At 36.6% G+C, this 13335-nt stretch overlaps 2 protein-coding genes across 30 annotated transcripts in view; both read left to right on the top strand.

The window, feature by feature from the left end:
* The window catches only part of pHCl-1 (pH-sensitive chloride channel 1), a 1184550-nt gene that overhangs the window by 216239 nt on the left and 954976 nt on the right, over positions 1 to 13335 (top strand). The gene's annotated exons all lie outside the window — the stretch shown is intronic.
* Positions 399 to 13335, top strand: part of LOC148935570 (uncharacterized) — a 33735-nt gene continuing 20798 nt past the window's right edge. The window contains exon 1 of the mRNA XM_089080715.1: positions 399 to 8676. Within this exon, the coding sequence (XP_088936841.1) occupies positions 1538 to 2410 (873 nt within the window). The 5' untranslated portion in view covers positions 399 to 1537 and the 3' untranslated portion in view covers positions 2411 to 8676. The remainder of the gene's footprint in view (positions 8677 to 13335) is intronic.

The following is a 13335-nucleotide window of genomic DNA, read 5'->3' as shown; positions in this document are numbered from 1 at the left end:
TTTGCTTGTACTAAAAAAGAAAGAAGTCGTTATTATTATTATTACCTTTTTTCAAGAATTAGCTAATACGAGTTTTATAACTTTTATTATTTTAAATAATTACTCACGAGGTGTGTAAATTTCTGTGTCGGCTGTGTCGGCTCCTCGCTATTTTCCTCCAGATCTGAAACAAAATTAAGCTTTTATTAATTGAATTCGATATTCTGTGAGATAATTTTGAAAGCAATATTTGCTATTTTCTTACCTGAAACCAGATCAACCATTGGAATACCCTCCTCCTTCTCCTCAGGTTGCACGTCTATCCGCATTCGCACTCGTCCTAAAAATTCGATATTTTAATTTAAAAATCTGAAAATTTAAAAATCTAGATTTTCAATTATATCAATTTTCTATTATTTACTCACGCTCGTTTACTCCTTCCACCTCGTCTTCGACGGGGCGTCTCAACCCTCGTAGTTGGTACGAATGTACAACCGCGATGTTATCTCTCGCTTAAAAAAAAATATTTAAATTTAGAATTTTTTATACCTACATATTCTAATTTCAATTACTTTAAAAAATAAATATTTACCTCCTCCGGTGCACCTTGTAAAATAACCGATATGTCCACCGGCATCATCCTCCCCCACGCCAGCCATTGCACCGGTTATGTATTCTTTTACAATATTTAAAAGTCTTTTGTCCGCGAAATACCCTAATCTGAACATAATGCTCAATAGGGTTTTCGAGCACTCCAGTACGAATTTTGCAAACGTGATGTAATTTGCTTCTTCTTCATTTGTTAATAGTGAGATATAAGCACTCGCGTTTAACGTCGGGTTGATATTCGCGCACACGATAAAAAATCTTCTTAATTTTTCACTGAGTGCCATTTTTTACTCCTTCACTATTTTTTAAAATTAAAACAGCGAACGAATCGACGCAGTAATGTAAAAATCGGTCAAGTCACCCCGAGAAAGTATAATCTCGGAAATAGACTTTTCTATAATTCCGCACGGTATTTATACTTTGAAAATCTTACTCGCGCACTCCGAAAAGAGGGCGGCCCGCAGAAAATGCAGCGCCATTGGACAGGTCAAAATTCTCCTTAATACAGGTTACACCTTTTCTATTCTCTCACCTTTTCTTTTCTATTTCTCTAGCTAAAACTTAGCTAAAAGAAAATCCGAGCTCCCCACTCAAGAAACATCTCTAATTCACTTATTTTGTAGTTTCTAGTTTATTATTAAAAAATATTTTGCGAAGAAGTTTTAAAAGTCTAGAAAATCTAAAGTTTAAAAGATTTTATAATTTTACAATTTAAAATTTTTAAATTTTAAAACCTTTTAAAATTTTTTAAATTTTTTATATTATATAATTTGCCCATCTGCGCGCGCAGTTCTTTTTTCTTAGTAGATAAGTCGATGAGCTCGACGAATTCGTCAGCCCTCGGTTCATTCGAGTGCCATCCTTCGAGGTTTCAACTTCGTAAATCCGAAGTAGTCTCTCATTTCGACGCTTGTGATTATTAGTTACATTTGAGAAGAAAACAGGAACAATGGCGAGCCGAAAAGCTGTTCCCGATACCGAGAAGCGTAATACTCCGGAACCGAGCATTGCCCGCGATTCCGAGAAGCGCAAGTACATCTGCGATATTCCGAAGGAAAATTGTAATGAGGAACGAAACGACAAGTTCCATATGATGCTCTCGACAACATATGGACTCAACATCTCTCACACGAAAAGGATACACGTCGGATTGCAAACGACAAACGAAGGAATTTTTGTGCCAATGGTTAAATTAACCGGTAATTATGCAGAAGGAATTTATTTCGACGCTGATTCCTGGCAACAATTCCTAAACAACATGGGGCTTATCGACGAGTATTTAAACGCTATCAATAAATCGAGACCGGATCCTATCATTGTCAAAAATGTTGCGATCAACTTTACCTCCTCTTATGGGTCACGGTCCCTATTACTGGCGTATAAAGAAAATGAAGAGGCCACTATGGAAAATATCGAAATTCAACATCGAGGAACGACTACGGATTCGCAGCCACCGACGAAGAGGCGTAAAACGTATGCTGTCGCAATTGTGATGCAGAAGAGTACTTTTCACGGTTTGAAAAATATTGTGAAATGTGTCGACGCGCACTTAAAACATTTACAAAACGTAACCGATAATGTTAACAAATGCGCGCAATATCTTATAAAAGAAATAGAATTAAACCTTCCAAAAAGTTACATAGATAGCGATATTGTAAAACTCAGTTTGAAAAGAAATTATCACGAAATCACGCGCAATGTACGCACGCAAATAAACGATTTAACATTTTTGGATATGTATTTCGATATAATATTTGTGGAATTAACTTCTCTGAGATTTAATGAAATTCTTCGTATTATTTTCTCAAATCGTAATTTGTAACTTTTATTTATGAATTGATATAATATGTACAACAATATAACAATAAATGATTTTGTAACTTAAATTCCTGTCTTTGCCCCTCTTATTTTCTTTTCACCCCAACCTAAAAATTAACGCGCTACGTTGCTTCGAGAGAGTTAGAAATATTTAAAAAATTTTTCAGACAATTTTTCAGACACGTTTGTTATAGACTAAGAGCTCCGAGTTCGTTAGAAAAACATTTAGTGCGAACCTGTTCGTTCCTGTTTTCCTATCGCATTCCGTTCTCGTCAGGTCAAGTATATTCCCTTCAGACTTCCCTCATCTTCCTTGTCGCAGATATCACTTTATCGAATCCTGAGCGGTCTCGAAACAAATTTTTAAGTTTCGCTAGCTATTAGGAGTTGAGAAAGGCCTTTTGTCTTAAGAAGAAACTCGATTTACATCCCCATATATACAAAGTAAATTCCTACTTTCGGAGCGTTCTGCGTATCGTACCGCTAAAATCTTTTTCCACCGGGATCGAACATATTCCCTTCGTCGTCCTTTTTATTGCTGACGCCGTTTTGTCGGACCCACGATCGGTTCCGGAATAAATTTTAATAGCTTTTCGTTAGCTATTGGGTTTGGAAAAAATCTTTCGTCTTAAGAAAAATGTGTGATTTGTATCTCATATATACAGAGAATCAGTTTCCTTTGATCTAAGCTGTGTATCATACTATAAAATTCGCATTCCGTTCTCGTCAGGACAAGCATATTCCCTTCAGACGTTCCTCGTCCTTTTTATCGCTGGCATCATTTTGTCGGATCCCACGAGCGGGCCCGGAATAAATTTTAATAGCTTTTCGTTAGCTATTGGGTCTGGAAAAATCTTTCGTCTTAAGAAAAATGTGTGATTTGTATCTCATATATACAGAGAATCAGTTTTCTTCGATCTAAGCTGTGTATCATACTATAAAAGTCGCATTCCGTTCTCGCCAGGACAAGCATATTCCCTTCAGGCATTCCTCGTCCTTCTTATCGCTGGCATCATTTTGCCGGAGCCCACGAACGACCTCGGAGCAATGCAAAGAATCAGTTTCCTTCCTTCAATCCAAGTTATAAAGTCATTCATACCGTATCATACCATAAAGTTCACATTCCATTCTCGTCAGCATATTCTTTCGACGACTGTCATCTCCGTAGTCGCCATTTTATCAGACCCCAATCAGCCCGGAACAAATTTTTAATGGTTTCGCTAGCTATTAGACCTCGAGAATCCTCTTGAGAAAAATTCGATTTATTCCCCTCATATACAAAGAATCAATTTTCTTTCTTCGCCCCGTCCTGTCTACCGTACCATAAAACCGCATTCCATTCTTCGCTAGTCAGGTATATGATCCCCCTTCAACACCCCGGCATCCTTCTTGTCGCCATTTTATCGCACCCCCGATCAGATCCCGGAACAAATTCTCCTCAGGTGTCCGCCATCTTTGCACACGCCATTTTGTCGGACCCGAACGGACCCAGACACTTTCATCCCCTCCCCTATCTTTTCGTCTAGCATTTCGACAACCAATCACACCCCGGGCAGCTTTGGGAGCAACCAATCACGCATGTGGGCAGCTATGGGAGCGTCCAATCACACGCCGGGCAACTATGGGAGAATCCAATCAGAACGCACCATTAATTACCTAATTATCTCCGGCCACGCCTCTCAGCCAATCAGAACGCTCCATTTCCACGTGGAGGCCCTATCTTGACAGCTGGAGGCCACGCCCCTGGCGCCAGTGAGAAAGTGGTGGGGGTTTGTTTTGACGCCCCATAACAGCCCACATACTACTCGCGATTACACGAACAGTTAACAGATTCACATTTGAATGCAATAATTCGTTTAAGTTGTGCCAAAATAATAACACCTGATATATCGTATATAATATCGAAAAACTATGAATCAAATACTAATTAAATGTTATAAGAATTGTTTATTTAATATTTAATGTTGTAAGAAATGTTTATTTAAAATATAGATAGTTATTATTTTATGCTAATTCTAGTTCTGAATTTGTGCAACACAATATCTTTTGACACCACGTTCAACAAACAGATGTTCCTGCTATCCTCTCCTTCCTTTTTTGCGCCTAGCGGCCTAACGCTAGCTCTAGCGCGCTCAACTGTTGCCCGCGGGCATTGGACGCCCGCGAGCAGTGCCCACTTGCCGACCTCTGTTTTACTTGACAATGTGATCAATGGACACAGTCCTTAGAGCTACGATATTGCACGAAGGCGCAAACAGACTTAATCTACGGAAGCGTGCTTAGCACAAACGGACCTTAAATCTATAATAGTCTGGGTTTATTCTACAGAGTCGCGAAAATTGTATGCAGCCGGCGAGATTCAGCTTTTGCTCAGGAGTCAAGCTCCCATTGCTCTGACGGAGGCATATATCTGAAGAAGAATGTTCTTTTTCTTCCACGAGATTCAAAGAAAGACGGAATAGATCATATAACTAAGGAATACGTTCTGCAGAAGTACTCTTAACCACAGAGGTCGGATTGCGAGCTACTTAAGAATACCTTTTTTTTGTGGAGATGGCAACTGAGTCTGCTCGGCAGAAATCACTTTGTCTCTGAGACCGCGATTACGAAACAGAAGTCGAGATCTCCGAAATGTTATGAGTATGTTCTGAGGCTCGGTTTGGATACGGAATCGGGAACTGGTATCGGTGATGCTGAATCGGTCAGACTTATGTACACAGCAGTCGTCCCCTTCCCTCTCATTCTCGTAGGAGAGGGGATTCCCTGACGGTGGGGCGGAGTGAAATCCGCCGAAATTTTGTTTATATGATAAAGGTCGGCTTGAGCTAGTCTCTCAATTGATCAGCCTGTTTGATAACAGCTTTGCCATTACAAAAATAAGGTACACACACGCAAAGAGAGGTGAAAGATATTTATTAGATTCGGAAAAATAAACGGAGACCGACTGGATTTGAACTCGGGATCCTTTGTTTACTAATCTGACACTTAGTCTGCACAACCACGATGGCTCCTCTCTGTTAGCTGTTTATATTCCGAATCTCTTTCATGACCGCTTACGGTCGTCTAATTCTTACAGAGGTTAATATGAGGAGAGAGGGTATGCGTCACGGCGGGGCCCGACCACGAACCAGTCGTGAAAACTCGCAATTATTTTTGCGAAAAAATACCACCTTAGCCAGGAATCGAACCTGGATCTCCTGCTTACCGGGCAGGCATCTTATCCTTTCGACTACCGAGGCATGTGATGATATTTATCGCAAATAACGTGTTTAGAATAACACGTCAACAATACAATGATACATACACATATTACAATATATATATATATATATACATGTATTCTTTCGAATCCCCACGACCGATACTCCAGAGCGATGTTGATCTCTCACTCGATGGATGCAGGTCGGACTGCAGCGGTGACACCCTCCAATGCCATTAGCAAATATACAAGTAATCCTCCTGGAGCACGACAGGAGAAATTGCATCAAGCATGGCTCGAGCCCCCGATCAGTTGGATGCGATTCTTTGTCCAAAAGGATGATAGGAGGTAGCATGAAATGTATTAGGACTACTGTTTACCTCAAATAATATCGTTGGTGTTTTGCTTCACATGAACTATTCAAGATCTCTTAGAACACCCCCTAGCATTCGAACTTCATGTGTAATGTCGAGTATATAATCAGTATCATTTTGCAATAGATCCGGACTTGAAAGAAACTCTTTTTTCTCCCTTTAGGCTGAGTAAAAGATTCATTATTTAAAGGATGGACGTGATATACGAAAATCACATAGACGTAAAATGTCCACTATTGGTATTTCCTAAGTTTAAACAATAAAACCTTTTATCAAAGATTGATAGAAAAATGTTGGAAAATGTTTCATCGCTTGCTATGTCGCTTGCTCACATCTCGCTCGCACTATTTCAACTTTTATTCTCGTAAGGACACCTCAATCGTTGAAAGCTACCTCCTCTACTTCTTCGAATATCGCCTCACTTTGAAAGACATTGACTCTCAACGAAATAGATAAAAACAATATAAAAGAAAAAAAAACACGTTTTGCCAACTGATTTACAATGGATATTTATCTATTAAGTTTCTCATTTGTCTATTAGCAATACATGTATTTTAGGTAATGCCCGTTTTGTCTCGCCGAATTTTGTACATAACATTATCACGCGGACAAGGTTATCCTTTCCTCAAATTACTTTTTGAATTCGACCGAGTCTCCATTGCATTAGAGGCATATTGTCATTGTGAATGAGCAGTGCTCCTGATGTTAGTCGAGAGTTAGAGAAAATGCATTTCCAAATCTTTTCCAAAAACTATGGATGAATTGAATTAGAAGTTGATATCTGTTCAAGCGGTTTGTAAATAACTCGATAGATAACATCTCTTTTTGGCAATGCGACAATGTATGTCCCTATTAAGAAATATCCTGATATAAGCGTTGTAAAATCTTATGAATTATTAGATATCTGGAAAAAAGGTCATGAAATCAACATCCCTTCTATTTGGATAAAAATTGTAACAAACTCTTCGAAATGTAACAAAGTTTGATTAATGACTATTTTGAATAGGTTTTTTGTTGTCTTTACAGCGGACTTCCAAATTCCATCCATATATAAAAAGGAGGAATAAATTTCCATTTCGATAGATTATTCTGCGAATTCCTGGATTTCTTCTCGCTTTTTTTATCTTTTAAGAATTTGCCGAGCTTATCTAACTCATTTTTTATATCTGAGAAATTTCAACCGTTGTTGGACCAAATACGAGGGTAGTCTGAAACGTTTTGAGCCTAATAGAAACAAGTATTTTTTCGGTCAAATATAATTTTATTTTTCAACATAATCTCCTTTTAAGTCGATACACTTTTCCCATCGATACTCTAATCTCTTTAACTTCTCCAGTAGTTGGCGTCTTGCTCCGCAAAATAGGCGTTTACGTATGCGATGACCTTCTCGTTCGATGAAAATCTCTGTCCTTCAAGCGAAACTTTAAACTTAGGAAACAGGAAAAAGTCGCTGCGGGCCAGATCTGGTGAATACGGTGGGTGATCAACCAATTCGAAGTGCAGTTCGTGAATTTTGGCCATGGCGACCGCCGAAGTGTGAGCAGGTGCGTTGTTTTGATGGAAGCACTTTCTTCTTCTTCAAATGCGGCCGTTTTTTTACAATTTCTGCCTTCAGCTTATCAAGTAATAATGCGTAATACGCTCCCATTATTGTTTTACTTTTTTCAAAATAGTCGATACATACAATTCCGTGACTATCTAAAAAAACAGTCGCCATTACCTTCCCAGCTGATAGAACCGTCTTCATCTTTTTCAGAGCAGGTTCACCCTTTCCAGTCCACTGTTTTGACTGTTTTTTTGTCTCTGGAATGTAGTGGTGGATCCAAATTTCATCTATAGTTATGAATCGATGCAAAAAATCTGACTCGTTTCGCTTGAACCGCTCCAACAGGGCCTTGGAAATGTTCATTCGAATTCATTTTTGGTCCAAAGTGAGCACGGCACCCAACACGCGGATATCCAATTCTTCAGTCAATATATGACAAACGCGTTCTTTCGATATGCCCATAGCCTCTGCTATCTCTCTAATCTTGATTCGACGGTCGTCCAGTACCATTTGGTAAACATTTTCGATGTTATCAGCGATGGTTGCAGTTTTTGGCCATCCCGAACGCTCATCATCAGCCAAGCTGGTACGATCACGTTTAAATTCAGCTGCCCATCTTTTTACGGTGGCAAATAATGGGGCCCCGTAAACAGCGTCCAACTCGATTTTAATTTGCGCAGGCGTATTGCCTTTCAAATGTAAGAATTTAATCACGGCACGATATTCAATTTTTTCCATTTTTACAAAAACACTGACATCGACTGACACAAACGACTGTCAAATAACAACTGAGCGTCCAAAATGGCTGAAATTTTCAGAAAAGTCTTTCAAAGCATATACTATTGTAGTATCAGAATGGTTTTGACGAGTAACGTCATCTTCATGTTAAGGCTCAAAACTTTTCAGACTACTTTCGTACATCCACTTTTATCACGACTATACATGAAACGTTTCAATGCAGTAAGAAAACAAGACAAATCTTTCACTTCTAGGTAAACCGCCTTGATAGATATACAAACAAAAATATCTAAGTAAATTTTTCCGATCTTATTGCGAGAAATCTTCATACAGAATGGTCGGCGTAATCTAATATCGGTATTGACAAATGGGCGTGAGACAGTGACTCTGTTGGAAGATTGTCCATCAATTGTGTAAGAGATTTTCAAAAACATAAAATGCACTTATGTAACATCCCGCGGATTACAGTGGCGGCGGATACAATATTCCCTTTCGTGCAATATCGACAACAAAGTGTGAACACATGTAGTTAATGTGTTTAGAACAACAATACAATGTCATACACATATATCAGGAGACACGGTAGTGTCTCGGGTGTCAAGTCCACAATCGAAACACTACCGTGTGACTTTCACGAGTCGACGAATAACGAACATCCGAGATTATCAGATTTCATTAATGGCTCAACAGGTTTTAAATAGGTTCAATCGAACTTGAATTTAATTTGCATAACGAAAGTGTTTTTATTTTTTTTTCGTACGAGTCTCCTACAAATAGAGATATTATGACGCGAAGTCCGGAAATTCGGAAATTTTTACTTTAAGAAACATCATTGCCCTTGTACGATTGCAATTTCCGCCGTAAGAAGCATTTGCAGAACGTAAATAAAGTCTTTGAAAATAGAGTCTAGACATCGGGTTGAATATAGATCATAGTATTTGGATATTTTCAGCTTTGATTCCCGAAAAAATATATACATAAAAATATATACGTAAAAGTACAACACAATGAAAAATACATGCATTCAAAATGACAGTACCCATATTGCTTCTTAGAACTTACCTACAAGATAAATTATGGCACACAAACATCACTCCGAAACAAACTATCACTAATTGTCAATTCGCTGCAAAACTCAATGACATCGTCGACCGCCAATCGGACGTGGAAAAAGAGCAAGCATGCTATCTCGTTCGCTGTTTCGTCCTCTATCCTGTTTGTTATCGTGCGTATTATAGAAAAAAAAAAAATATCAAGTATAAAAGATGTCAATTATAGACGCGCTTTTCGAGCACAAAAATGGTTAATACTATAAAACATCTGATATCACTATAAAATTATCTTTTTATAAAAAAGTAAAAAAAAGAGTCTTAAGTATAGTGGGAAAAAATCAAATTAAAAGATAATGGTAATATTTTTGATAATATTTTTTATTCTCAAAAAATATAATCTAACAAAGGGCCTGTCACAACTATCCGGAACCGATTTGATTCTCCTTGAAATGTTATTAAATACAAAAATCTAAGAGACGTATTTTTTTATAGGTGCCCAATCGCAGTTTTCAGGGGTAAAACAACCCCTCAAAGGCTAACCTATATTTTTGATTTTCATCAATTATCAATCATGAGATATATAAAAAAATGTTTCAAACAAAACTTGTATTATTTCTTATGTATTTTATAAATGTGTATTTAGATTTTTCAAAAATTTAATATTTTTAAAATTACCCCCACTCCCCTTATTATTTTACGTAATTTTTCCTAAGAATAAAAATTAAAGGGAATTTTATACCAAATTCAACCATATATAATAAAGTTATTTTACAAAATCGCATTTTTCAGAAATAACCTGAAAACGTCGCTATATGCATCGCTTTTATGTAGCGCTTGCATGGAAAAATTTGGCTAAAGTGGACTTGCAGTTTAATGCAATTAAAATTATAAGATTATAACTTGGCGCCAGTTATTGATATCAAATCTTTTACACAAATAATAATGATGACGTTTCTTAAAGTAAAAATTTAAAAACGAATCGGACTTTGTATAGCAATATCTCCGCTCGTAAGGCACATATGTCCCTTTACTTGACATCCTTTTTTACCTTTTTTTTAAAAAGCAATTTTGTAATTGATATTATTATTTCACAAAATTGTTTTACTCAACCTAAGTTATTATCACAAAGAATTATCACAAAGATAATTATCACAAAGTTATTATCACAAAGAAAAAGTAACAGTACAGAATAATAAAATTTTATTTAAATAAAAAATTTTTTATGTAGAAACACTTGGCGCTGCTCAGATCTTCAAATACATAAAAAAAAGAAATAAGAGTAAAAATATTCATCAGCGTTTGTATTATGCAACTAAAATTAAATATAGGATTTTAGTTTTAATTTCTTGCGTTCAGTGTAAATTGCATGTGATCAAGTTACATGGTTGTACGAATTAGAATTAAATGTAGGATTTTAATTTTAACTTATTGCATTCATTATGAGTTGTAAAAAAAGCAATTAGATTTAAATGTAGACTTTACTATAGTTATTATTACCATTATAATATTAAACAATTAACCTTGTCTTTATTTATAACATTCAGATAATTTTATTATATGTTTTTTGTTACATCCGGTGGACTTCACGGTTCTTCTCTCTTTTCAGAGCGAATGGGCGAGTTCCGATACAGCATAAAAAATCATTCTGAATAATAAATTAAAATAATTTTTACGAGCTCAAGCTCTGTGAACGCCAGTCTGCCGAACACATGAACCTCAGACTGTTGAGGGCTTGCTTTTCGAACTAACAAATAAACTATAAAACCCGATTGAATTGTAACTAAGCTAAAATAACACTTGACAGCCATATGTCGAACGCAAAGAAACCCTTAGTGCACTGGCGACGATGGAAAATCATAAATTGTCAAAGTAGGTACCTGTTTTCTCTCATGGCAGGTTGCGTACTCGAATAGCCGCCTTCGTGGCGTCAGTTGTTTAATCCGTCGACTATTCGACCCATTCAGCCACAAATATTAAGATATTAATAGAGACTCAGACCCTACCTACCAGAGACTACCTAACTATTCTCCCTAAAAATTCAGAACTATGATAGGTTAACTTCCCTCACATCCTTAATGACTCGTTAATTCCTATTTGTTAAAAACCCGTGAGATACTCTTAATTTCGAACCGAAGCCGCATCCCTGCGACAGCTTTTTAAGATCTTCCCCGCAGGAAACGCACCTTTGCACTTACTTTTTGACCGGCAGTATTCACGCGCTTTGATCCGTTTTTTCACGAACAATCTTAAACCTTTTTATGGACATACGTGTGCATTCACCTTCGTTCGCATTCGCATTCGCTTTTAACTCTCGGTTTAGCTTTGTCGATTCTCGCTAAGATTTAATTATTAAAACTTTAATATCGGGTAAATTAAAATAAACCAGTAACTTCTTTTAATCATCATTTTATTTACATTCGAACGGGAGTGTTCCTTTTTGTACACCTTTGCTTTTTCTACTTCCTTGCGGAACCCCAGGAGCATCCTGCAGAGAACCAACCGCTGACCGCTGATTCCGACTCCCGCTTGTCTCTAGCCGATCCACCTGCAACGACATTTCTTTGTAATCATCGCAGTAGTAAGTCGCATGGATTAATATGCTCTGTAATCTACTCATCATCACTTAAATACCAATCGTTTCCTCTTGCTCCCCTCCTCCCTCACTTACCTTTCTGAGCCTATCGTGTTTAAGATTTAACATTTTTACACTTACATAAATGTTTATTTAAATTATTCTATTATTTTTATTCACTTATATTGTAAAAACTGGGCATGGCTTTAAATAAATTAACGTAGAGTCTTATCCCGAACTGTCATGCCCGACAACCTCCGCACTTTTGTAATCTGCGTGCTACACTTACATGCAATTTTATTTTTTTCCACTCTCATGCGCCCATTCGAAAGACCGTTACCATTAACTATCGAGTAATCATTATGCGTACCATTTCTTCTTTATGTTTAAGTATTTGTGTTTTAATTTTGTATTTTGTTCGTTTCACATTAATTAATTAAATGTTTACTTTAATAATAAATCAATTTATTCATTCTTAAGATAACTCTTTCGTTCCCGCTCTCGGGGATCGCATATGGTCCTATCTCAGGCAAAAGAGATTAAATTCTCTTGCCTAAATTAACGAACCGACGGACATACGTCACGCAGTCGGAGTCATAGCGTCTTTTTCAAGACGTTGACCCGCATCGGCTGACCTGTACGGTGCGTTCGACTCTCAGGCACGCTCCAGAGCGGTCACCTGCGAGAGGATATTCGGTATGTCCTTCCTTGCCCCATCCCTTCAATCTTTAAATAATAATTCCGGGGTCTGGACGTAACATTTTTCATTTTCATTATTTTCCTTACTCGGTCGAGCAGCGCCAAGCGTTTCTACATAAAAAATTTTTTATTTAAATAAAATTTTATCATTTTGTACTGTTACCCTTTAACTCTTTGTGATAATAACTTAGGTTGAGTAAAACAATTTTGTGATATAATAATATTTAAAAACTAAATAATTATTACCACTTGGGTTAGAAAAGGAAGAGTCTTAAATAGGTAGAATGATATATGTCATTTGGATTTTATTATTTTTAAATTAAAGATACTCTATTAAATATTAAATTAAAGCTATCACTTGGATTTTATTTTTAAAAGTAGTTGTATTCCAAATCTTTTAATTTATATAAATGAAATGTATAACTTGCATAAGGTAACTCAATCTTTATAGGACTATAACTTATAAATTGATGTCAGTTATTGATATCAAATCTTTTATACAAATAATATCATTCGAGTTGAATTGATGTAGAAACAAATTTTTTTTTAAAGAATTAAAACTAGTATCATTTGGATTAGAATAGGATGTAAATAATATGCATAATATTTAGTGAAGTTAACAACCTCAATCTGCAAAAAGATACAGAATTCTTACACTACGCTTACATCTCGATCATACAAAAATTATAAACATTTTTCTTCTATCACCGTTTATTTGTTCTTGTTTGTGGCTGACATCTTATATTTAT

This window comes from Pogonomyrmex barbatus, unplaced genomic scaffold, assembly GCF_055798465.1.
Source record: "Pogonomyrmex barbatus isolate J1 unplaced genomic scaffold, ASM5579846v1 scaffold4, whole genome shotgun sequence".
NCBI classification, from domain to species: domain Eukaryota; kingdom Metazoa; phylum Arthropoda; class Insecta; order Hymenoptera; family Formicidae; genus Pogonomyrmex; species Pogonomyrmex barbatus.
The sequence above is the reverse complement of the archived record's forward strand: the minus strand, read 5'-3'. Positions and strand labels throughout refer to the sequence as shown.